We start from the raw sequence: 27,051 nt of genomic DNA on the forward strand, positions 1-27,051 counted from the left end.
TTCGACTCATGAGCCCTCACCCAAACCACGAACACCAAAGGAAAGAGTAATTCATCCTTCAGAGTTCCCTATCGAATTCAAGGACTATGGCAATACCTCGAAACACTCTTGACACGAAAAGCTTACACTTCCTTCTAAGGAAGCTTCCCCTAAAGCAAAACCATCAAAGGAATGGTTAATGGAAGTGAAATGTTCTTCCAAAGCAATTCAGATTCTATCACCTTCCATGACCACACCTTGTTTGTTAAGGGGAACTATCATAGAAGCCCTTCACAACCCCATGGTCAGGACTAATATCATGTTAGAATTCCTGGCCGAAACTCTCTTGGGCAACATGCCACTAGTCCTGACCAACAAACTCTTCAAAAGTCCATTAGGACTCATCTTTGAGTGTCGTGGGATTGCCAGGGCCGTGCCAATCAAAATAGACAAAATCAAGGTTCACTTAGATTTCCATATCTTTGCCATCCTCGATTTTGATCTTTTCATTGGCTACCCCTATGAAAAACATTGTCAACAAAAACTGTCCCTTGGGAGCATTAATGAAAAGTTGGGAAAAACTGCTTTCGCCACTCCTATCTTTCACCTAGAAATCCCAATGGCGAAGCATCATCCCAACCATGATTCATTCGAGGAGGTGAAGTTCGTTTCCCCGTTCATTTCACCTGAGCTTTCTTCACATCCTTGTGAAATAGAATGTCCATCATCACCCTCGCTCGAACTTAAGCCATGTCCCTCTGGCCATCAAAACGTTGTTCTCGGTGGTGGTCGAGATTCAACGTTGATCCTACACGATATATCTCTTGAGAATGAAAACTTGTGTGGCATGGACACCTTGCTTAGTACCACATGCTACTATGAGGATCCCAACCATCTCTTGATCCTTGTTTTCAAACTTTTTAGGAGGATGGTTGTGGATGCTTTTATTTATCACAAATATTGCAAATCCCATAGTTGCACTATGATACTAACCCTGCAGCTTGAACGATGATGCTAAATGCTTGATGGTGAAGCTAGGAACTACACCATCACTGATAGCTATAGGATGAAGTTCCCACAGTCAAGCTTATGACCATAAACTAAGCACTACCAGGAGATACCATGGATTATCATAAAAAAAAGAAGAGAGAAAAAAGAGAAGAAGAGAGAGAAGGAGCAGGGTAGCCCCACGGTGCCACCATAAATGCCAATGTGCCGCCTAACTCCACCCAGCATTGCTTCTGTGCGCATGCAAGCCTGGGCCCACTTTTCACCCATTACCGGCTTTGCATAAATTTGTTCTAGAAAATCGTTCGCACATACAAGCAAGAAGGGTTCTCCTCTTCTAGACCTTTGCTGCTACCACCAAGGCCCATGGTCTGTACACACTATTTGTGTGTGTGGCCTAGCCTTGTTGCTCGCCTGAGCAGGACCATATGCGATCAAGCCACCGCTGCAGTAGCCTCAAGCCTCTATCCACATACGTTGCCGGTAAGTACACTTAGGTATGCAAAGGTAAATAAAAGTTCACCAACCTCTTTACTCAAATTTATCTCCATAAGAATATAACTTACTCATACAAGTTCATGCTTCCCTTGTTTATGTCATATGCTCTGGTTTGGGTGTATTTACATGTGCACATGTAGTACATCCATAGGATTTTTAAATTAAGCATGGTGCTTAGGTTAAAACAGCCTTCTTTAACCAAAATTTAACATGGTGCTGAATTCTGGTTAATGAACCTTGAGTTATTACTTTCATAAACACTAGAGGTAATCTATAATGGAGATAAATCAAGGCTAGGAATTTTCTGCAAAACTTTACTTTAGCTTTGCTTGAGTTATACTAAAAGATAAAAAGTTGGGTGAACAAATAAAAATAAAAAAAATAAAATCTATAATAATAATAATAATAATAAGATAAAATAATAATAATAATAATAATAATAATAATAATAATAATAAGATTTAGGTTCCCCAGTGCTCAAGCCGGTAGAGTCCTTGTTTGTTTTTATTTTTGTTTTTCTGTTGAATAAAGTAGGTACAAGAATAAGTGTGGGGAGATCTCTCAAGCATAACAAACACACGTTCGAGATCTCCCACCAACATGTTGCACAAACATCAACTGATGCAGCATGCGGAAGGACAGGATAGATGGCACCAGAGAGGATTGGCCGAACCTCTGGTTTAGCCAAACCACATCTGACTACCCTTTAACTCCTTCCTCTTCTATGATGGTTTGCGCAACTTTACCCTCAACTCCCTACCTTGACTAAACTAAAATTGAGCAAAGTAAAAATGTAAGTTTACAAAACAAATGACACTCAAATCTCTATGCTATCCTATGATTTGGTTTGCATACTCTTTATTCCTCGCCAATACTTCTATAACTTGTGAACAATTTATCATAGGGAACCTATGTTATCTAAGTAATTGGAATATATGATATAGCAGGATGAAAATGAACCTTGCTCTCTCATGCAAAGAACTTGGGATTTATTTTGCAAAAATAAAAAATTCAAATAGCATGCTCCTCAATGATATTCAAATTCCTACTAGAGTCATATCCAGGTATACATGTTTGAACCTTCTACATATGCTACTTGCTATTGCATTGAGTTTTGTCAAGTCTTGTTAACCCTTGTTGAGAACGTTATCATGCTTTCAAGATCAAGATCACATACACTCCACATACACATGCTGCTCCTACACTGGGAGTACGCAAAAACATGCATTCATTTAGATCCACCAAAATATTCTACTCCTACACTAGGAGTAGACAAAAATATGTTAATTAGATAAATACTCCATATCCTAAAAGATTGTGATATCTCTCTAAATATGTGGTTTAGAAGAAGAGACATAGGCTATGCAAAAGTTTGAAAAAATATAGACACATGAAGGTCCAAGTACAAAAAAATGATGAGCACATGAAGGTCATATATTGAAAAAAGAAGAAGAGATAGCCATGTTCTCAAAATAAAAACTACAAAGAGAGATCATTCATGTAAAGGAGTATAGTATTTTATCATCATCCATACACATGCACATCTTGATCTACAAGTATGACATCTTTCTCCTTGGATCCAAGTTTTGACTTAACAATACATGCAGTGCAAGTATGCCTACGTACCTTCCCCTACCTAAGCTCCACATAATCTTTGTAGAAGTAGGGAGAAAGAAGGCAAAATTATGATATGCCTTGGTGAGGAATCATAAACATTTTGAGTGATTCGAGAGAATCATTTGAGGAGTAATGCTACAATTACTTTTTCAAAATCAAACAAAAACCCAAGTATCTGAGCATAGTAAAGTAATAGGATTTGAATCCATACTATTCCATTATTCAATTACCCAAGATAATATGGTAGACACTCCAAAGTTCATAGGTTAAGGTGAGGCTTGGAATAACTTGTATGCAGATTTCATATCAAGGAGATGAACCATCTTAGTCCTTGAACTTTACTCGAGGACGAGCAAAGGACTAAGTGTGGGGGAGCTTGTTGGCGGTCCTTAACTCCTATTTTCAACCGCCAAATATCCACCAAAACCAACACCAAACATAGAGGTAGGGTTTATAAACCAATAATTTCCACAAGTTTGGTGATTATTCAGGACATGTCAGAATAACATAGGAAATGAGCTTAAGTTTTATAAGAAACACAACAAAACATACACCCAACAAGAGCCCAAGGGGGAGAAGGCCCACTACCAGGAAAATCAGGGCCCAAAACATGTGGAGAATAAGCCCAAAACCAAATCAAACCATCTTCACTCGGCGTCTAACATCCATGGACGTGGCCCAGACAATACCAGAGGCCCAACAGACGAAGGCGGTGCCGAGACGACCTAGAAAGGGTGTGGCCGCACCCAGGGGGCGGCCGCCCCCCAACTAGCGTGCCTCAAGCCCATCTTCACTGTGGCGGTACATTCAATGCACCAGAGGGAGGTGTGGGGTGGATCCTTGGAATATTCCTCTCCAAACTGCCTAACCAATTGATATAAAAGGAGGAGGAGCCCCCCCTCAAAAGATAACACACAAGAGCAAGAGCACCACTCCAAGGGCTTAGGCCCTAGCTAGCTAGAGAAAAGTAGTAGGGAGAGATGTGAGGGAGAGTTCGGGGAAGTGCCGGACCTGTCGGTAGTCTCCCCAAGCTTGTACCTCGACGAACACCTGCTTTGTACCTCGACAGATACTTTAGCTAAGTAAGTGTTTGTGATTCTTATGGTATTAAGTCTTTTGGTTAGTTAAGCTTCACTCTTATTTGCTTGTGGGTTCGTCGTCCATTCTCGTAGCGGATACTCTAGTAGACGGATAACCCTATACAATGCTAGAGTAGTAGTCAATAGTGTAGACGTGGTGTCTAGGCTAGAGGCTGCCTTCGTTTGCCTCGTGCCCCACGGTTGAGGGGCAAGCAGTAGATGGTGATAGCCCTATCCGTCCCTTGCATATGTTAAGAAATACCAACACAAAGATCAACACATACCCACTCTACTTCAACTAGGGACACACCACAACAGAGGGGATGGGCCCACATGGCAGAGAGGGGGTCGACCGACCTCCCTGTGCACCCACCGCCTTGGTGCATGCTTCCATGCACTTAATCCATTTGCACCCTTGATCAATGGTGGTTCCAAGGTTTGTTTCATCCAATGGCCATGGTGGAGAGGCACATGGATCGATGACGTGGTGCTAGAGTACCCCCTACTCCACCTCCACCTATAAATAGGGTCTCATTCCTCCATCTTCAAGCAGAGCCTTCAAGCTCCCAGTGAAGAGTAGTGTAGTTCCACTCTTTCTTAGTAGTGGAGTCTAGTCTGGGAGTTAGAGTTGAGTCGAGCTTGCTCAGGTTTCCGAATTTTTCTTATTGAAAGGTCCTAAATGGCTTGAGGGAGGGTGAATAGCCTAATAAAAATTTCTACAAAACACTTAGAGCAACTAATTAGTCAATTAGATAGCGAAGCTTTTTGCTCTAGCTCTATTAAGTGTTGCAAGCCACCTATCCAAGCAATTCTAGTGAATTATAGTTTCTATGGCACACAATGCTAAGTCACTACTAAACACTAGTGAACTAGCAAGACTAATCAAGATACTACACAAGATATTAATTATGAAAGTAATGCACATGGGATAGATAAGGTTACCAATGCCGGCAAGAGAGAATCAATCAATGAATACCAAATGAACCAAGGAGACCAATTGACACAATGATTTTCTCCCGAGGTTCACGTGCTTGCCGGCACGCTAGTCCCCGTTGTGTCGATCACACACTTGGTGGTCCAGCGGCTAATAGGTGTTTCACAAACCTAGCCCAACAATTGGGCACCACAAGAACCGACCCATAAGTGAGGGTAGCTTAATGAGACGAGCAATTTACTAGAGCTACCTTTTGGCTTCTTCGCCGGGGAAGGCACAATACCCCTCACAAAACACTAGGAGATGGCCACAAACAATCACCAACTCGTGCCAATGCTCCTCCGCTGCTCCAAGCCATCTAGGTTGCAGCAACCACCAAGAGTAATAAGAAAACCACAGCAACAATGATCCCCAAGTGCCACTAGATGCAATCACACAAGCAAATGCACTTGGAATCACTCAATCTCACTTTGATTTGCACTATCAAGCAAGGAGATGAGTGGGAGGGAGTATGCTTAGCTCAATGGGATGTCAAGAATGTCAAAATGCCAAGAGAGCTCCCCCAAAGCCGGCCAACTTATATTTATAAACCCCCAAAGGTTACATACCCATTGGCCAACTTAATGTGCTATCTGCGCATCGACCAGATGCGCTGTAGGGTGCACCGGACGCGTCCGGTCACCAACATCCGGTCGTCCATAGGACTCCACGTGTCCTAGCCTTTTGAAACTATCCATTGGCGCCCAACGGCTAACTTACGCGCGCTTGATGTCCTCAAACCAGACGCGTTAGGTCGATTGACTGGACACGTGACTCCTCAGATATTCAATTAAAATCTTTTGGATTCATGTTGCTTGCCCAAACATTTTACCATGTGTAAAGGATATGGACAAGTTTCATAAACTCGAATTGGTAGCATTAGCTCCCCCTACATATGTGCTAAGAGTTTGGATTGAAAGCTTGCACATATGCATGGATATGAATTGTGGGAGAGTAAATGACTACCAAAAGATGCTAAGGTGTAAAGAATAGACCTTTGAAGCGTGATACCAATCAGAGTTGCCAATATACAGCATCCTTAACTAGATACCACTTGTAAAACCACTTGTAAAATAAATACAAACAAGAAACCTCATGAGATCAACTTTTAGAAGCAAGGCTCTAGTACCACTTGTGAAAGCAACAACATATCTAGCTACCTAAGCATGCTAGTATTCAAAACATCATTAAAGTTCTACTACTAGCATACACCACACAAGCATACATCTAGAATTTGACAACTTGTGCAATGCGAGCAACCATATGTAAGTGCACATACAAATGCAATAAAAAAGTTTATGAGCTTGCTCCCCCTACTTGTGTGCTCAAATTCTAATTGATCCCCTTCTTTTGTCATATCTCTCCCTTTGAATCTCTCTTCCCCTTGAATCTATCTTTGTGACTAATCTCTCCCCCTTTGTCATTAATTGCCATAAAAGATATGGCTCAAATTTTAGCTTGAGATAGTCAATCAATGGGGTGAGAAGGATCATTATTCCAATTTTGGTTCAATCTAGAGTACTTGCTTAAGATATTTAACTCGGTTTGAACCAATGACAAGCTTATTCACACCTCTTGTAAGGGTTATCTTGACAATGTTGAGTTAAACATTTTTAGCTCATTTTCTTAGACCAAACAATAGGTTCACAAACCCACAAACATGTTATATGTTACCACTAGATCATATTAAGCATAGAAGCAATAGTGTCATCATATAAGCATCAAATTCTTTTGATTTGGGTGAATGAGCTTATCAAATGCAAGATATGGCTAGATGTTCTACACATGTCCTTAGCAAAGTATGAATGCATGTCAATCAACTTTTACCTTGTCTTGCTCGAAGGAGAGGCATGTCATATATGTGGGGGGGCATCAACTCATATTGGAGAAGTCAAGTATGTTCAATTCATTCCTAATCTTGCAAAACCTTTTCTCATCAAGTGGTTTGGTGAATATGTCGGCAAGTTGATCATCGGTGCCAACACTCTCAATTGCAATGTCACCTTTCATTTGGTGATCTCTTATGAAATGATGCCTTATGTCAATGTGCAAAACTGGGTTGTTGGTGAGCTTGATTGCACTTTCATTGTCACATAGCAATGGCACTTGTTTGAATTTTACTCCAAAGTCATCCAAAGTAGCTTTCATCCAAAGTAATTGAGCACAACAACTACCGACGGAAATGTATTCGGCCTCTATGGTAGATAGTGCTACACTATTTTGCTTCTTTGATGACCAAGATACAAGTGACCTTCCCAATAGTTGACATGTGCCCGATGTGCTCTTTCTATCTACCTTGCATCCCGCATAGTCAGAGTCCGAATATCCAATTAACTCAAAATGAGACCCCTTGGGATACCACAATCCAACATCTTGTGTATGCTTCAAGTACCTCAATATTCTCTTTGTTGACTTCAAATGACTTTCTCTTGGTGAGGCTTGGAATCTTGCACAAATGCATATACTAAACATGACATCTGGCCTTGAAACGATCACATAGAGTAGGCTTCCAATCATTGACTGATATAACTTTTGATCCACCATATTGCTACTAGCATCACTATCCAAATGTCCATTTGTTCCCATGGGTGTGCTAATTTCTTTGGTTTCTTCCAATCCAAATTTCTTGATCATGTCCTTGATGTACTTGCCTTGACTTACAAATGTGCCATTTTTCATTTGCTTGATTTCAAGACCAAGGAAGTAACTAAGCTCTCCAATCATGGACATCTCAAATTCATTTGTCATCATTTTTCTAAACTCTTCACAAAACTCTTGATTGGTTGATCCGAATATGATATCATCAACATAGATTTGCAACACAAACAAGTCATTGCCTATCCTTTTGGCGAAGAGAGTGGTGTCAACCTTTCCCATCTTGAACCCTTTAGAGAGGAGAAAGTCCCTCAACCTCTCATACCATGCCCTAGGTGCTTGCTTCAAACCATACAATGCCTTCTTGAGCTTGTAAACATGGTTGGGCTTCTTGTCATCTTCAAAACCGGGAGGTTGCTCAACATACACCAACTCATTGATATATCCATTTAAGAATGCACTTTTCACATCCATTTGATAGAGCTTGATGTTGTGGGCACAAACATAAGCTAATAGGATTCTAATTGCTTCTAGTCTTGCAACCAGTGCATATGTCTCACCAAAGTCAAGTCCTTCAATTTGTATATAGCCTTGTGCTACCAATTTTGCTTTGTTTCTCACAACTATGCCATCCTGATCTTGCTTGTTGCGAAAGACCCATCTAGTACCAATCACATTGTAGTTCTTTGGCCTCTCAACAAGTTCCCATACTAGGTTACGGGTGAAGTTGTTTAGCTCTTCATGCATAGCATTTACCCAATCAATGTCCATCAAGGCATCTTCTATCTTAGTTGGCTCAATGGATGATACAAATGAATAATGTTCACAAAAGGATGCCAATCTTGATCTAGTTTGCACACCACTTCTAATGTCACCAACTATTTGATCTATGGCATGATCTCTTACAATACTAGTTGGTTGGAGCACTTGAACTTGATTGCTTGTACTAGCTTGATCATTGGATTGAGATGAACTAGCCATATGTTGATCTTGCCTTTGAAAACCACTAGCTTGCACAATGGGAGAAATAAGCACTTGATCTTTGTCATCTTCAATCTCAACCACTTCTCTTGGCCTAATACCACCAATATCCATGTTTTTCATTGCATTGATTAATGGTAGACCTCTCACATCATCATGATTCTCATCTTCATCTTGAGAGCCTTTCGTTTCATTAAATTCAACATCATGGACTTCCTCAAGTGTACCACTAGCCAAGTTCCAAACTCTATATGCTTTGCTTGTAGTGGAGTAACCAAGTAAGAAGCCTTCATCATATTTCTTCTCAAACTTGCTCAATCTAGTGCCTTTATTCAAGATTTAGCATTTGCAACCAAACACTCTAAAATATGCACTGTTGGGCTTTCTTCCATTCAATAGCTCATATGGTGTCTTCTCCATCATTGGGTGACAATAGAGTCAGTTGCTACAATAGCAAGCCGTGTTGATAGCTTCGGCCTAAAATGAATGACTCACATCATACTCACTAAGCATAGACCTTGTCATATCAATGAGTGTTCTATTCTTTCTCTCAACAAGGCCATTAGATTGTGGAGTGTATTTGGTCGAGAATTGATGTTTGATTCCAAACTCATCACAAAGCTCATCAACTCTAGTGTTTCTAAACTCACTTCCATTGTCACTTCTCACTTTCTTGATGGTGGTTTCAAATTTATTGTGACATCTTTTGACAAAAGATTGGAATGTGGCAAATGTATCACTTTTGTCACTAAGAAAGAAAACCCATGTATATCTTGTGAAATCATCTACTATTACAAAGCTATATTTATTTCCACCAATGCTAGTGTGTGTGGTTGGTCCAAATAAATCCATGTACAACAACACAAATGGTTTGCTAGTACTCATCATGCTTTTCTTAGAATGGGTGTTACCAACTTGTTTGCTGGCTTGACAAGAGCTATAAGGTTTGTCCTTTTCAAATACCACATATTTCAAGCCTTTAACTAGATCATGCTTAATTAATCTATTTAATTGTTTCATTCCAACATGACCAAGCCTTCTATGCCATAACCATCCCATGCTAGATTTGGTGAATAAGCATGTTGTCAATTGTGTCTCACTAGCATTGAAATCAACTAGATAGAGGTTCTCTATCTAAAGCCTTTGAAGATCAAATTTGAACCATCTGTACTAATGATCTCAACATCATCTATTCCAAATATGCACTTCAATCCAAGATCACATAATTGAGCTATGGATAGTATGTTAAAGTTCAGGCTTTCTACTAGCAAGACATTTGATATGCTCAAGTCATTGGATATTGCAATCTTACCAAGTCCTTTGACCTTGCCTTTGCTATTGTCACCAAATGTGATACTATCATAATCATTATTGCCACTTGAATTGATTGAGTTGAACATTCTTGCATCTCCGGTCATATGTTGAGTGCACCCACTATCAAGCACCCAATGCCTTCCTCTGGCTTTATAATTGACCTACGAAAGCAAATCAATTTCATTTAGGTACCCAAACTTGCTTGGGTCCTTGAAGATTAGTCACTAAGCTTTTGGGCACCCAAATTGCCTTCTTCTTCGGGCCAACAATGGGGGCACCATTGAACTTAGCATTCACACCATTGGTACCCTTAGTAAGCAAATAACAAGAATCAAATTTAATTGAGGATACATTAGCATGTGATTTCTTGTTCTTGCATTGTTGCTCTATATGCCCAACTTGCTTGCAACTATGGCAAAACCTACCATTGCTCCTCACAAAGCTAGCTTTGGGAGTAACAAAGGCCACCTTGCCTTTCTTGGAGGTATAGCCTAATCCCTCTTTATTAAGAGAGAATCGTTGGCTACCCAAGCACTTTAGCAAGCGGACATCACCGCCATAGGCATTGCCTAAGGCACGTGTGAGCTCATTGACCTCTTTCTTGAGGGTCTCATTTTCCACCATTAGTGAGGTATCAAAAGTGAAACTATCACTAGTAGGGGAGGTAGAAATGGAGGTGCTACATGAAGAGTTAGTGGGAGCAACAATGATAGGAGTATGGAAGGATTCATCAAGAATGTCACAAGTTACTCCTATGTCACAAGTTACAACAACCTTTTCCTTGTTTTTTCAAGGAGAGAGGAGTGAGCCTTTTCAAGCTTCTTGTGAGCTTTGCCAAGCTTCTCATGGACTTCCACTAGTGCCTCATGAGTTGCATTGAGCTCATCAAAGGATTGCTTAAGCGCTTTAAGCTTCTTTTAGAATTCTTTGCACTCCTTTCTCTTCATCTCAAAACAAGTGTGAGCTTGTTCTAACATGTCAATGAGGTCCTCCTTTGAGTGCTCCTCATCATCATCACTCTCACTATCACTACTATCACTCTCATCACATTTTACCTTAGTGGCCTTAGCCATGAAGCATGTTGATGAAGTGTCGAAGAGAGAAGGCTTGTTGTTGATGGCAATACTTGCAAGTGCCATCTTCTTGGATGTCTTCTTCTCATCATCACTAGAATCATCATCATCCGAAGAAGCATCACTATCCCCTGTTACAACATAAGAGCCACCCTTCTTCTTTGTGAAGGACAACTTCTTCTCCTTCTTTTCTTTCTTCTTTTCTTGCTCATCATCATCACTATTGTAGGGACAATCCGCTACAATGTGATCTTTGCTCTTGCACTTGTATCATCTTCTCACATAATCCTTGTTCTTGAGATGGTCTCTTCTCTTTCTTGGACCATAGCCCTTCTTCTTCCTGAACTTGCCAAACTTGTGCACAAAGAGAGCTAGGGCCTCATCATCAATATCACTCATTTCCTCATCATCACTTGACACTTCTTTCTTTGACTTGCCCTTGCTCTTGGATGTGGTGCCAGCCTTGAAAGCTACACTTTTCTTCTTCTTGTCCTCCTCTTGGTCAACCCCCTCCCTTTCCACATGGTATGTCTCTTGAGTCATGACATCACCTAGTACTTGGTTAGGGGTTATATCTTTCAATCCTCCTCTTATGATGATCAACCTCAATGTTTCAAATCTTGGAGGTAGACACATCAAGAACCGATGAGAGACATCATCATCATTAACCTATTCACCCAAGCTCTTCAAGTCATTTATAATTACTTGAAGCCTATAAAATATCTCTAGGATGCTCGCATCATCCTTCATCTTGAAACTTGTCAACTTATCTTTGAGGATGTATAGCTTGGCACTTTTGACCGCTGGTGTGCCTTCATATGTTTCATCTAACCTTGTCCAAACCTCACTTGCCCTCTCAAGATCTTTGATTTGCTCAAACACCTTTGGATCAATTGCATTGTATACGGTGTTTAGAGCCATGGTATTGCATTGCTTGTTCTCTTGCTCTCTTGGAGTTGGATTTGTGGGATCAAGAATCACAAAATCATTTTCGGTCACATCGCACACCTTCTCATGAATTGACCCCAAATGCATCTTCATTTTTCTCATCCAATAGTCATAGGATGTGCCATCGAAGTGCGGTGGTTTGCCCCCAACATGGTTGAATATGATTTGAGCCATCTTTTGACACCGAAGGTTGTTAAGCCTTAATCAAACGGTGATCACAACTCTGATACCACTTGAAAGGTCCTAAATGGCTAGAGGGGGTGAATAGCCTAATAAAAATTTCTACAAAACACTTAGAGCAACTAATTAGTCAATTAGATAGCAAAGCCTTTTGTTCTAGCTCTATTAAGTGTTGGAAGCCACCTATCCAAGCAATTCTAGTGAATTATAGTCTCTATGGCACACAAAGCTAAGTCACTACTAAATACTAGTGAACTAGCAAGACTAATCAAGATACTACACAAGATATTAATTATGAAAGTAATGCACACGGGATAGATAAGGTTACCATTGCCGGCAAGAGAGAATTAATCAATGAATACCAAATGAACCAAGGAGACCAATTGACAGAATGATTTTCTCTCAAGGTTCACATGCTTGCTGGCACGCTAGTCCCCATTATGTCGACCACACACTTGGTGGTTCAGTGGCTAATAGGTGTTTCACAAACCTAGCCCAACAATTGGGTGCCGCAAGAAACGACCCACAAGTGAGGGTAGCTCAATGACACGAGCAATTAACTAGAGCTACCTTTTGGCTTCTCCGCCGGGGAAGGCACAATACCCCTCACAAATCACCGAGAGATGGCCACGAACAATCACCAACTCATGCCAATGCTCCTCCGCTGCTCCAAGCCATCTAGGTTGCGGCAACCACCAAGAGTAATAAGAAAACCGCAGCAACAACGATCCTCAAGTGCCACTAGATGCAATCACACAAGCAAAAGCACTTGGAATCACTCAATCTCACTTTGATTTGCACTATCAAGCAAGGAGATGAGTGGGAGGGAGTATGCTTAGCTCAATGGGATGTCAAGAATGTCAAAATGCCAAGAGATCTCCCCCAAAGCCGGCCAACTTATATTTATAGACCCCCAAAGGTTATATACCCGTTGGCCAACTTAATGTGCGGTCTGCGCATCGACCGAATGCGCTACAGGGTGCACTGGACGTGTCTGATCGTCCATAGGACGCCACATGTCCTAGCCGTTTGAAACTACCCGTTGGCGCCCAAAGGCTAACTTACGCGCTGTTTATGTCCTTGGACCAGACGCGTCAGATCAATTGACCGGACACGTGACTCCTTAGAGTCTGGTCCAACTCAGAGAGGTTTCAAAGATAGTTTTTCCTGACCAGACGTGTCTGATCGTCTTGACCGACTCCGACAGCGTTTGATTGTTCTCTGTCAGCGTGAGTACGAGCCATGCTATGGCACAAGTGCATCCAGGCACTTCCAGGAGGTAGCGTCCGGTCACCCTGGCCAGCTAGAGGCTCGGACACTTTACCTAGGGTTTGCCACCGGACGCGTCCGGTCCCACGGGGACCACATCTGGTCACAGCGTTTGGTGCTCCACAGTGAGCACCTCTTCACCATTTCTTCAACCCCCTTTGCAATTGTGCCAACTCCACAAGTATACCACCATATGTGTGAGTGAGTTAGCATTTTTTCAAACATTTCTCAAGGGTATTAAGTTAGTACACTAGGTCCTAATGCAAATGCATGTATGAACTCACCTAGTGGCACTTAATAACCGCATTAACCGAGACTCTCCCCTCTTAATAGTACAGCTATCAATCCTAAATGTGATCACACTCTCTATAGTGTCTTGATCACCAAACCAAAAATGGCTCCTATGGTTATACCTTTGCTTTGAGCCCATTTTTGTTTTTCTCTTTCTTCTTTTCAAATGTAGAGCACTTGATCACTTGAACTTGGCCACCTCCTTCACTTGAGTGCCATCTAGCTCTGTCACTTGGTCCGTACCAACCTATCTTACATAACACTTATGACAATGGTTAGTACACCTTAGGTTTCAACAATTAACCAAAACCAAACTAGGGCTTTCACTTATGGAGAGTCTAGTATAGCTCTTGTACCTTTCCCTTTTTAGTAAGACTTTACTTTATTCAATATATTATATTCTTGCTCTACTTTACTTAGTTCTTTGTGCAATATTATTGTTTACGCCAAAATTTGGAGAGAAGAATGCGGGAAATCGAAGGCTTCCAAAATTGTGCCCATCAAGGAATCGATTGCATGAGGATCGATATCAGCTGATTCAGATATGACTCTGGAATCGGATCTCTTTGGATGATGTTAGCAGATAGCGATGATGAGCTATGGTTGGCACTAGGAAATTGCATGTTGGACTCTACAAAAAGGGAAACATTAGGGTCCAAGTTATCTTAAATTAGGGATGTTTTCTTCTATGCCAAAGTCTATAACAAGTCGTGCTCGAGTAGGATTCATGTTTAGGCTCCGGGTATAAATATCAAACCTCGGCTATTGTAAAAAACACACAATCAATCAAATACAAGTTACTTACTTTTTTTGGCTCCAGCCACCCCTTAGGAGTAGGAGTAGAGTAGATCTCGGCGAGTTCTTCAGCGAGTACGGCTGCATCGATCCGGTCGACCTTCACTGCTTGTCTGTAAGTACCGTCATGGCTTATACTTCTGTTCGTATGGCTGCATCGATCCGGTCGACCTCCACTGCGACTCTGGTATAAGCTAGTTATCGACTCTTGTCTACTTCAAGTACGGCTACATTGATCCGGTCGACCTTCACTGCTCAAACTAGATTAAGGTCAAGTTATCGGCTCTATCTAAGGGTGGCATTCCTTCGGATAGATTCATTAAGTTACCGATATTGCTTATTGCTTCCATTATTTATTTAATTACAGCAATATCACTTCGCCCGATTGAGATTGATCTAGATCGGCCTTATATCCTGTTTAACCCATCGTTTGTTAATCCAAACTAATCTAATCTGCACTTTAAACGATGAGTTATGTTTTATCGGTTGTTTTATGTCAATCTTAATCGTGCATAGTGTACGGTTAAGGCATGTCTGATCTTGAGTAGATCTATTGGCTAGCGAGAACCGTTCCATGGCCCGTTATCATGGCTTGTGTGATTCTGCCTCACACCCCACTGTTAGCACCGTTGAGTGAGGATCGTTATTCGGTAGGTTTGTTCCTGAGAGGGCATGACCTTAACTGTGCGCTATGCCTAAATCGGCTGTTTTAGCCGATATCGAGTGCTTTCATGAACAGTTCGTGTCACAAGATCGTTGGAGTAGCGATAGGTTGAAAAATGTGTTAGCCCCATGATCTTATTATTGTATTACGGCCTGCATGATTCTGCGTCATGCCCCACTAATATTAGTAATAAGTTAGGGTCGTCGAGTCTATTGTTGTTTCTATGACCTGCATGATTCTGCCTCATGCCCCACTGGTCATAGCGATAGATGAGATCCAATATGTTCATTAGATTTATCTTTATTAAACAGTTGAATGGTGACGTGCTATTTCTTTTATATAAAAAGGGGTTTGGTTACTTACAGTCATTGGCTTTGCATAAACTAATTATTGTTGATATCTTATTGCCATTGACTAATGTTTGTCTAAATAACGAGATCTATCCTGAGTGATAACCGATTCTTCTTACACAACCCCACGAGCTTTAACTGATTTTTCTTATGAATATGCTGGAATCAACTATTTAGTCGATCTCCTTTCATATCGGCTCTCAGAGCCGCACATTAGGGACTGTCTGGCAACACCGGCAAGTTTCGCCCTAAATTACTGATAAACTTTCTCTCCTTGTCAATTGCAGGGTCAAATTGATTGGCATGTCTCGGGAGGAGTGCGCAGGATCGACCATCCCTGCGCTGAAGCTAGGCGGATCTCTAGCTCCATCGAGCGGACCCTTCCGGCTTGCTCTTGTGCCCTCGGCACGGGACGAAATTTCCATGTCGACACATGTTTCTGGCACGCCCGGTCGGACCCCACAGTCGTCATGGCGGTTCACAACAACAACGACATCCTTATGGTACATTATGAAGATCTACCTGATGGAGAAAAGATGTCATCGGTAAGGCTATAGAAGAATTTTAGAACAAATGTTTGTTGTCCTACACCAAAACACGTGACAACACAATTGTTCAGAAATTTCCACTACCAAGAGTTCTATTACACGGGCAGACAGATACAGTTGAAGCTGAAGACAGGCGTTTCTTCATGGAAATCGTAGACAAATCTATTCGTGATGCCATATCAAGCCATAATGAAGCTTTCTTGTACACATTCCACAATGCCATGAAAGAGGCGATTCATGGGTTTCCAGGTGGTCAAGTTGGGCCAGCTTGTTACAACATTCCACATTCGTCGACCCAAGGGACTAATCAAGTTGGTACTAGCCATCAAGAAGAAGCACCAGCTGATAATGGTGATGTCCAGGCAATTCAGTTTTCATCTAAACAAGCTCAAAGGACTACTACAAATCAGATGCAGTATAATCCTGGACCATCAATGCAGCATGTGCAATAGCCGGTGGGGCAAGGTCAGAACCAGGTGATTAATTTTGGCACATCAGGCCACATACCGCCGTCGGCTCAAAAAATAGCACCATCAATTCAAAGGATCCATAGAGATATAGATCCTCATGTCTACAATCAGAGACTTCAAGCAGCAAACTAGCAAAGGACCCAGCAGATAGAGATTCCACAGGGGTATCATTATGGTACAGATTATAACACCCTTCACATGATTCCGAACCCAGGGTATCAAGACATATGGGATTTCAATCCATAGATGGGTCAGTAGGTGCAGATGAATCCAAATTCACATGCTGACGAGTTGTTACTAAAGGTGACCGAGATGATGAAGAATCAGTTCGGTCTAAAGCCAAAAGGGCTGACCTTTTTGTACAAACACCCATACCCAGAATGGTATGATTTGGTCGCTCTTCCTACAAATTACAGGCTTCCAGAGTTTGCTAAGTTCACTGGCCAAGACAGTACAAGCACGATAGAATATGTCAGTCGGTATCTTACACAATTGGGCGAGGCATCAGTTGAGGAGGCCCATCGAGTTTGTTTCTTCTCCTTGTCCCTGTCAGGGCCAACCTTCACTTGGTTTTCATCACTGCCGGTCAACTCCATTGCCAATTGGGCTGATCTGGAAAAGAAATTTCATACATATTTTTATACTGGGACTGGAGAAAAGAAGATTATTGATCTGACAACTATAAGGCAGAAGACTAATGAATCTGGCACTGAGTTTCTTCAGAGGTTCCGAGAAACTAGGAACTTATGCTTCTCATTAAACTTGGCTGATGATCAGCTAGCTGCTTTAGCCATTCAAGGAATGCTACCAATGTGGAAAGAAAAGCTGCTGGGACAAGAATTTGACAACTTGGGTCCATTGGCTCAACGAGTGGCAGCGCTCAATAGTCAATTCCAGAAGAGTACCATAGTGGCCAAAGCTTATAATCCATACTCAGTCGATGATGGCTATGAAGATGAAGAAGAAGAGGTTGCTGCGGCTGAATGGAATTGGGGCAAAAAGACAGTAATGGTGCCAAATCCTTGGGGAAGAGGAGTTGATGAGAGCTATGAATTTGATGTCACCAAATCAGACAAGCTCTTCGATTTCTTGCTTGAGAAGGGGCAGATCAAGTTGCCCGATAATCATGTTATGTTGCCCCCTGATCAGTTGAAGAATAAGAAGTTCTACAAGTTCCATAACACCACTTCTCATTCCACTAATGAATGCAGAATCTTCCGGCAGCATATACAGAGGGCTATTCAGAAAGGAAGGCTCAAATTTCACACGCCTCGGAAAATGAAGGTTGATGATAATCCTTTCCCAGGAGATCAAAACATGGTTGATGCTAGGCTGCTCAAAGAAAAGACTAAGATCTTAACATCAACTAAATCAAGAGAAGCTAGAACAGTCGATCCCGAGAGGCAAATATCGGTCGACGAATACAGAGAAATTAGAAGACGTCGTGATAAGCAAAAGAGCCCATATGAGCAGGGGGAAACGTCAAAAGATGGGGCAACAAAGCCACGAGTTACATCTCGGATTCTGTTGAATAAGTGGTAGCGACAGAAGAAAAAGGATTATCAGCGTTGGTTAAAGGATCAAGAATACCAGCGTCAACTGGAAAAAGAGATGTATGAAAGGAAACAAGCCGAATCACATTGGAATTGTCCTTTCTTCAGACATTGCTGGAATGAAGGTTCGAAGTTACCTACCAGACATGACTATCCAGAATGCAGCAATCAATATTGGGAGTTTAGGCAATCTCAAACCAACCGCCAGTCTATCCATGCTCAAGATGCATATCATCATAATAACATGGATCGGTGCTTAAAAAATGGAAGTATTCATAATCGGCTGGGAAAAAGAGTTATCGATTAAGATTGGGCTGATTATGAAGAAGAAGACAACAAGAGAGAATATGTTTGGCAAGAAGGCCAATGGTGTCTAAGAGGTTTGACGAGAAGCCAGAAGAGAAGGGTGCAACACCTAAGGAATAAAGAGCTGGAACAGGCTCAGGCATCTGGTAAACCTTAAGTATGGCGTACTAAACAAACAGCCGATAAAAAGCAACCATCGGCTTGCCATCAGAATTCAGAGCTCCGGTAGATCAAGAAGTTTATTTGGATTTCGATGAATCGGAGTATGAGCAGATAGTTGCCAAGTTGACGGTTGTACAACAAGCAATATTTGATAAATCAGTCAAGCATCGGCACTTAAAGGCTTTATATATAAAAAGTTTTGTTGATGGGAAGCCGATGAACAAGATGTTGGTGGATGGAGGTGCTTCTGTCAATCTTATGCCTTACACCACTTTTCGTAAACTTGGTAAAGGACCAGGAGATCTGATGAAAACTGATATGATGCTTAAGGATTTTGGGGGTAAAGCGTCTAAGACCCGAGGGGCAATGAACGTCGAACTGACAATCAGGAGTAAGACTCTACTCACCACATTCTTCGTCATCGATGGAAAAGGTTCATACATTTTACTCCTCGGTCATGATTGGATTCATGCAAATTGTTGTGTACCATCAACCATGCATCAATGTTTGATTCAATGGCATGGAGATGATGTTGAGCTGATTCGCGCTGATGAATCTGTGAGTATCGCAACAGCCGATCCAGTATATTGGGAGCTAGAAGACTTCGAGTGTTTTTCTGGCAAGCTATGGGAAGGAGGCTTCATTAAGATCAGTGATGAAAGCCAACAGCCGATCCAAGCAATCGGCTCTGAGAGTTTGTTTTGATGGATAATCGAGGCTTCGCGTCGGCCTATGGATTAAGGGAGATAAACATTGGTCCTGGAGATAGGCCTAGGCCGACGTACGTGAGCACTAAGTCGAATCCTGACCGACCGCCGCTCCATTGGCGACAAGATAGGAGCTGGCAGAAGATAGGGTCTCTAAGCTCGTGCTTGGTGAGGACATGTCCCACGACAACAAAGGTGTCTGCACTACCATGATGTACCTACAGCGCGCTCAACGGCCAACGCAGGAAGCCTCTTGGCCAGCCCTGACCTTTGTTGCAGTTTGTGGCTTCGACAAGCAAATTTTTCATAGTGCTCTTTCTGTGTTCTCAACTTGATCTGATTGTGGGACTTCTAAAACTGACAATCGCCTTATTAAAAGTCAGAAGCAGTAAATGAAAGATTGCTCGCAATCGGCTCAGAATTGGAAGATCAAGACATCAAGCTGATAGTGCCATTTATGTAGTGCATGCAAGCCAGATTTCCATGCATATATATACACGATGTACGTGGGCACAAAAAGGATGAGTCAGATCTTGGAAGTACGTGTGGTCATGCCATATCATATGTTTGATTGAGAACGTAGAGATCATAAGGCCGACGAAGTCTAGCTGATATGTACATACTGGAGAAAGTTCGAGCAAAGGCATTCATCGGTTCAAAGTGGAGGTACGCATGTTCTTTATTTCATGCTTTTCCTGTCACTTGTGAACAATCTATCATAGGGAAAAACATGCTATCTAAGTTGTTGATGAATGAGATATGGTATGATGAAAAAAACCTTGCTTCCTTTTGCAAAGTACTTGGGAAATTTTCTTACAAAAGTTCAAAATCAATAGCTTGTCTCCTCAATGATGTCGAATTTCCTACCAGAGCCATATATTAGTCTCATTAAAAACCTTCCACATAAGCTGCTTGCTCTTTGTTGAGTTTTGTCAAGTCTTGTTGACCATTGTTGAGGGATTTATCATGTTCCCAAGATCAAGATCATGTACACGCCACATATATGTGCTGCTTCTATACTGGAAGTACACAAAAACATATTTTTCATCCACCTCAAAATGTTCTACTCCTACACTGGGAGAAGACAAAAAATATGTTAGGTTTTATTAGAATAAATGCTCCAAGTTCTTGATAATATTTCTCTCAAAAATTTGTTATAAAGAGAGACATGGGTTATGCGAAAATATATAAAAGTTTGATACAAAAGAAGTCCAAAATAAATAAATATAAAAGAAAAGAGGGAAAAGAAAAGATGAGAAGAGATAGCCCATGTTAACACAAAAATATTCCATAAGGGAAAAATATATTTCAAAGAGCATAGTAGAATTAGGTCAGCCACCAAATATTCCACGCATATGCACATCTTGATCTAAGAGTACTACATTTCTCTCCTTGAATCTGGGATTTGACCTTACAATATATGCAAGATAAGTACGCTACATATTTTGTCCCTACCTAAAACTCACATAAGCTTTTTAGAAGTAGGATAAGAAGAGACAAAACAATGCTTTGATGAGGAACTATACACATTGAGCGATCTGAGAGAATCATTTGAGGAGCAAAGCTATATTTAATTTGAAAATCTTTTAAAAAACCCAAGTTTTCTGAGTAGGGGAAGCGAGGGTGGCTGGATTCTAATCCGTTTCATTCCTCAACCACCCAAGATAGTATGGTAGACACTTCAAAGTTCACATGTGTAGGTGAGGCTTGGAATAAGGTAATATCGCTGCTAGTAAATTCCTCGGCTTCTTGGAAGAAGACTATCGGCTAGAATACCTGGACTTTTATGAAGCATATTTCTGTACTGCTGGTTAACTTGTATTGCTATGATCGAACTCGGGGGACCAGCTCCTAATCGGCTAAAGCATATGAACGGAGATGCAGAGAAAGATCAATTTTGGAGTTATCAAGATCAAAAAGAAGATGGAGCCGATGCAGCTTTCAGTGATTGCGATCAAATGTCATCAGCTGGGGAAAAGAAGACCATCGGATCAAAATAGTTCGAAGCATGAAAACTCATACTTCAAACTAGGGGGCATGTGTTTACACCAAAATTTGGAGAGAAGAATGTGGGAATTCGAAGGCTTCCAAAATTGTGCCCATCAAGGGATTGCATGAGGATTGATATCAGCTGATTCAAATACAACTCTAGAATCGGATCTCTTTGGATGACGTCAGCAGATAGCGATGATGAGCTATGGTTGGCACCCGGAAATTGCATGTTGGACTCTACAAAAAGGGAAAGATTAGGGTCCAAGTTATCTTAAACTATGAATGTTTTCTTCTATGCCAAAGTTTGTAACAAGTCATGCTCGAGTAGGATTCAAGTTTAGGCTCCGGGTATAAATATCAGACCCTGGCAATTGTAAAAAACACACAATCAATCCAATACAAGTTACTTACTTTTTTCGGTCTGGCCACCCCTTAGGAGTAGGAGTAGAGTAGATCTCAGCGAGTTCTTCAGCGAGTATGGCTGCATCGATTCGGTCAACCTCCACTGCTTGTCTGTAAGTACTACCATGTCTTATACTTCTGTTCGTATGGCTGCATCGATCCGGTCGACCTCCACTACGACTCTGGTATAAGCTAGTTATCGACTCTTGTCTAGTTCAAGTACGGCTGCATCGATCTGGTCGACCTCCACTGCTCGAACTAGATTAAGGTCAAGTTATCGGCTCTATCTAAGGCTGGCGTTCCTTCGGATAGATTCACTAAGTTACTGATATTGCTTATTGCTTCCATTATTTATTTAATTACAGCAATATCACTTCGCCTTATTGAGATTGATCTAGATCGGCATTATATCCTGTTTAACCCATCATTTGTTAATCTAAACGGATCTAATCTGCACTTTAAACGATGAGTTATGTTTTATCGGCTGTTTTATGTCAATCTTAACCGTGCATAGTGTGCGGTTAAGGCATGTCTGATCTTGAGTAGATCTATTGGCTAGCGAGAACCGTTCCATGGCCCATTATCATGGCCTGTGTGATTCTGCCTCACACACCCACTGTTAGCACAGTGGAGTGGGGATCGTTATTCGGTAGGTTTGTTCCTGAGAGGGCATGACCTTAACTGTGCGCTATGCCTGAATCGGCTATTTTAGCCGATATCGAGTGCTTTCACGAACAGTTCGCGTCATGAGATCGTTGAAGTAGGGATATGTTGAAAGATGTGTTAGCCCCATGATCTTATTATTGTATTACGGTCTGCATGAGTCTGCCTCATGCCCCACTGATATTAGTAATAAGTTAGGGTCGTCGAGTCTATTGTTGTTTCTACGGCCTGCATGATTCTGCCTCATGCCCCACTGGTCATAGCGATAGATGAGATCTAATATGTTCATTAGATTTATCTTTATTAAACGGTTGAATGGTGATGAGCTGTTTCTTTTATATAAAAAGGGGTTTGGTTACTTACAGTCATTGGCTTTGCATAAACTAATTATTGTTGATATTTTATTGCCATTGACTAATGTTTGTCTAAATAATGAGATCTATCCTGAGTGATAACCGATTCTTCTTGCACAACCCCACAAGCTTTAACTGATTTATTCTTATGAATATGCTGGAATCGCCTATTTAGTCAATCTCCTTTCATATCGGCTCTCAGAGCCGCACATTCGGGGCTGTCTGGCAACACCGGCAAGTTTCGTCCTAAATTACTGATAAACTTTCTCTCCTTGTCAATTGCTGGGTCAAATTGACTGGCATGTCTCGGGAGGAGTGCGCAGGATCGACCATCCCTGCGCTAAAGCTAGACAGATCTCCAGCTCCATCGAGCGGACCCTTCCGGCTTGCTCGTGTGCCCTCGGCACGGGACAAAATTTCCATGTCGACAATTATATTTGTTATAGTATTGTTGTGGCTTATCTTAGCATATAGTTGTTACATACTAGATTGTGATCCTATAACCCACACTTATATGCGATCATCGCCTGTCATAGGGTACTCTAGTTGATCTGTGCGTGCGCAATTAGAGTAGTGAGAGAAGGTGTAAGCGTGGTGCTTATACACTATCTTGCCTTTGGTTATCGCTTGTCGCACGGATAGATTGTGGTGGCTAGCAAGTGGTGACAGCCTTGTCTAGTCTCTGTATTCCACCACATGTTGTTAGGCAAGTTCTTAAAAGATAAGGCCTCTATAAAAAGGTAGCCACTTGGGTTGGGATTTTATCTCATTGTCTCGCCTACCACCTAGCATACATGTTGTGAGGTAGCAATCTTTATATTTCGATTGTGTGATTAAGTTAAGTTCATAGAAGTAGAGTTTGAATCATAGGAATCCTTTACTCACTCGTTGTCCTCCCACCTAGCTATACTTACTAGTTATATTTTAATTATCTTTATCTTGGCTTGTTGCATCAACCCTTCCTATCACATTTTGTTGACCCCCTTACACTAGTTGATACTAAGTTGTGGTGAACATAAGGATCTCTATTTTATTATCATTCCTAGCTACTACTTTCTCTTGGGATAAAATAAATAACGATACCTTAAAATACTCCTGGGTGAAATGCTACAGCAGTATATTCTGTGTGCTTGCAGAATTATCCAATAGACATAAGAAATACCAATAAACACTTAGGAGCACCTGTGCTATCTGAGCTAGCCTTCTCAAGCAAAAAAATCTTGGCAACCTTCTCTGCTAGTTCAGATTGCAAGCCCGAGCAGGACTTGCATGCACCCAACAAGACAGGCCTAGCCTTCACCTCCTCAAGCTCGTCTAACAGAGAGGCATACTTGGTTTGCAAAGTAGCCAAGTTTGACAAGTGGATGGCACAAGCATCGCACTCAGCCTCATCAGACACTATCACAGCAGACTTAGCAAACTCAAGCTCCTTAAGCGCAACCTCTAGCTTGTCCTTATACTCTTTCCTATCATGAGCAGCGCGCTTAAGCAACTTATCTTGGCTAAGCAAAGCGGCGTTCAAAGTTTCAACCTCAGGAGCAAGCTCGTCGGTGGAAAGTGATACCTGAGAAGCGTCGTTGTTGCCGAGAACATCGTCCTTGCAAGACCTCACCTCGTCACCAAGCGCCATGGTGCAAAAGCCTCCGTGGGTGGAGTGGCGAACAAGCAGAACCCATCCAGCTTCTCCTCGACCTTCCTCTTGGACTCATCATCGCTCGAATAGGAAGAAGCGTGCTCGTCACCGGAGTCGATGTCGAGGTCACTGAGGGAAGCAAGGAAGGCGCGCTCTTGGGCCTTGGCCTTTTTGAGGTACTTGCACTTGATCGCCTCCTTGTCAAATCTTCCGTTGGACTTGTGCTTTCTGAAGGTGTACTCGTGCTTGTCCTTGTGCTTGCTGGCATCGTGCTTGCCAGAGGAGTGCTTGTTTTCCTTGGGGCAACTAGCGATGAAGTGGTCAGGGTCGCCACAGTGGAAGCAACCCTCCTTCTGACCACCACGCCGGCGGTTCATGCAGTTGTTGTGAAACTAGGAGAACCGACTGATGATCAACGCCAGCTTGTCATCCCCAAGCACCTCCATCTGCTCCTCTATGACAGCGACCAAAGAAGACAAAGCGAAAGAAGCTTGTGAAGGGTTAGCCAAAGAAACTGAACCACCAATACCTGAGACCAAAGCCATGGTTGGTGCAGAAGGATTCTCGATCTTCGCTTGAGTCTAGTGGTCGATCTTAGTGGATTTGAGCTTGTTGAATAGCTCATCCACGGTGAGTGTCTCGTAGTTCGGTGACTCAATGATTACCAAGACTTTCACATCCCAAACCCTCCGATCTAGGGCTTGTAGTAACTTGCGAACCCTCTCATGATCATCATTGGGTAGCTGTGGCTTATTTGCCCGCATCTTGTTCACAATTGACTGGAAGCGAGAGAACATAGAATCGATAGACTCTCTAGGCAATTGGACAAAGTTCTCGTACTCACATCAGTACGTCTCAAAGAATCTGGTCTTGACCTGGGAAGTCCCCTCATGATACCTTTCAAGGGTCTGCTAGATCTATCAAGTCGTAGAGAGGTGAGAAACTCGATCAAACTCAGAAAGCGATAGGCAAGAAAAGATTGTATCACGGGCCTTGCTATTTGCCTCATGCTGGTCAATCTGCTCTTGACCGATACGAGCAGCAAGCACCACATAATCTGGTTCCTCACAAATCTCCCAAACCTGTGAGCTAATGCTCTGGAGATGCGCAAACATGTGGATCTTCCAATATGGGTAATTTGTTCCATTGAAGAATGGCGGCTTGCCTGAACCGCACTCCATGTTGCCTTCGCGGATCAAGAATCGATTAAGGTGGAATGATCCTTAACCGGCTCTGATACCAATTGAATGACCGAAAATGGTGACCAGAGGGGAGGTGAATGGGAGCCATAAAATTTATCGCGAAACTTTTGGTCGCTGTCCCAAAATCACTGCCAAACACCCAAAGCAAACATTGTGATGTCCTCGACCCAAATGAGTGGGTGGATGTTCCCTAGGAACATAATGGGACACCACAAACAAACCGGAGAACAAACGCGAACCGAAAATCCAAAAAGTGGGCACTCAACTCCTATGGAGAAGAAGCGAGATTTAGAATCTAAAATATCCAAGTCAACTAGTAACAAAAGTACCTAGATAAGTTCATTGGATCGATGGAAAACCAACGCAAAAGACAGAACACAAAACAAAGCCCAAACGCGAGAGACTTAGACAAAACAGAGAGCAAGGGAGAGAGAGACTGGAATTTCCGAGGGCTGGGCACCAGAATTTCCAAGGAAAAAGAAAAAACTAAGAGAGGAAGACCGAACAGTGTAGCACTGGTCTGCGGGGCCCAACACCGGTCCAATCGCCGGTTAGCACCGGTGCCCCACTGCCAGACAGAGCTGGCGCACGCGTTCTCTGGAGTGCCTGTTCGCAGGCCCAATCGGTGAACCACCGGTTGTCTCGGTGTAGAACGCAAAACAGGACAGAGAGAGAGAGCAAGAGACCGCAGGCAGGATTTGGACGCACTGTGACTCGGGCACCGGTTGCAATAGGAACCGAACCAGTGAAGCAGATCGGTGTACACCGGTGACTACCGAGGAGGAGTTGACAGCAACTGGCAGATCGGGGTTGCGCAGACCCGCACAGCAAGCTCCGGTCAAGACCGGTGTAGCGACCTATCACCGCGAGCAGAGACCAGGCGTCCTGAAGCCAGCGACAGCGAGATCCAAAAACAGAATGGATTCGATCAAATCAAAACCACTTGGCCCCAAACTTTGCACAAGGGATCTCCATGGAGTTGGTAAGCTATCCCAAAAGGATCATGGCTCAATTTGAACTCAAACTTTGGGAATTGAGAATCTTGAGCAAGAACATGAGTTTTCCTCCAAAAAAGAAATCGGTTCAATTCTTCGTGCTCGTGTTGATTCAAGCAAATTCACTCATAGGGGAGCATCAACACATGTCTCTGCACGAATCTAACCGATCAAAAACACCCCAAAAGCTCAAATCAAACAGAACGAACAAGAACTAGGGAAGGAAAAAAACGAGAGAATTCCTTATTTGACACTAGGAAAATGAGTCGTTCCTTTCTTGGCTCTGAAATTTTCTTCGTTTCCTATTTAACACCCACTTCAACTTTCATCCCTAATTTAACACTACCGTCAAATTCGTTAGCTAACGGTGTTAACTGGCTCTTAAAAAGACGTTTTTGCCCCTAGAAAAAAAACGGCGAAGCAAATTTGAGAGGAAAAAAAATCTGCGCCC

General features: G+C 42.2%; 1 protein-coding gene across 1 annotated transcript; it reads right to left on the minus strand.

Annotated features, from left to right (window-relative positions):
• Positions 1-10,961: 10,961 nt before the first annotated feature.
• Positions 10,962-11,660, minus strand: LOC136479450 (uncharacterized). The gene is made up of 2 exons (XM_066477320.1): positions 11,400-11,660; positions 10,962-11,324 (listed from the first exon to the last, which is right to left on the minus strand). Exons 1-2 carry the CDS (start codon positions 11,658-11,660, stop codon positions 10,962-10,964), a joined length of 624 nt encoding a protein of 207 aa, XP_066333417.1.
• Between the last annotated feature and the right edge of the window lie 15,391 nt (positions 11,661-27,051).

The sequence above is a fragment of the Miscanthus floridulus genome, chromosome 9 (genome assembly GCF_019320115.1).
Source record: "Miscanthus floridulus cultivar M001 chromosome 9, ASM1932011v1, whole genome shotgun sequence".
In the NCBI taxonomy this organism is placed as follows: domain Eukaryota; kingdom Viridiplantae; phylum Streptophyta; class Magnoliopsida; order Poales; family Poaceae; genus Miscanthus; species Miscanthus floridulus.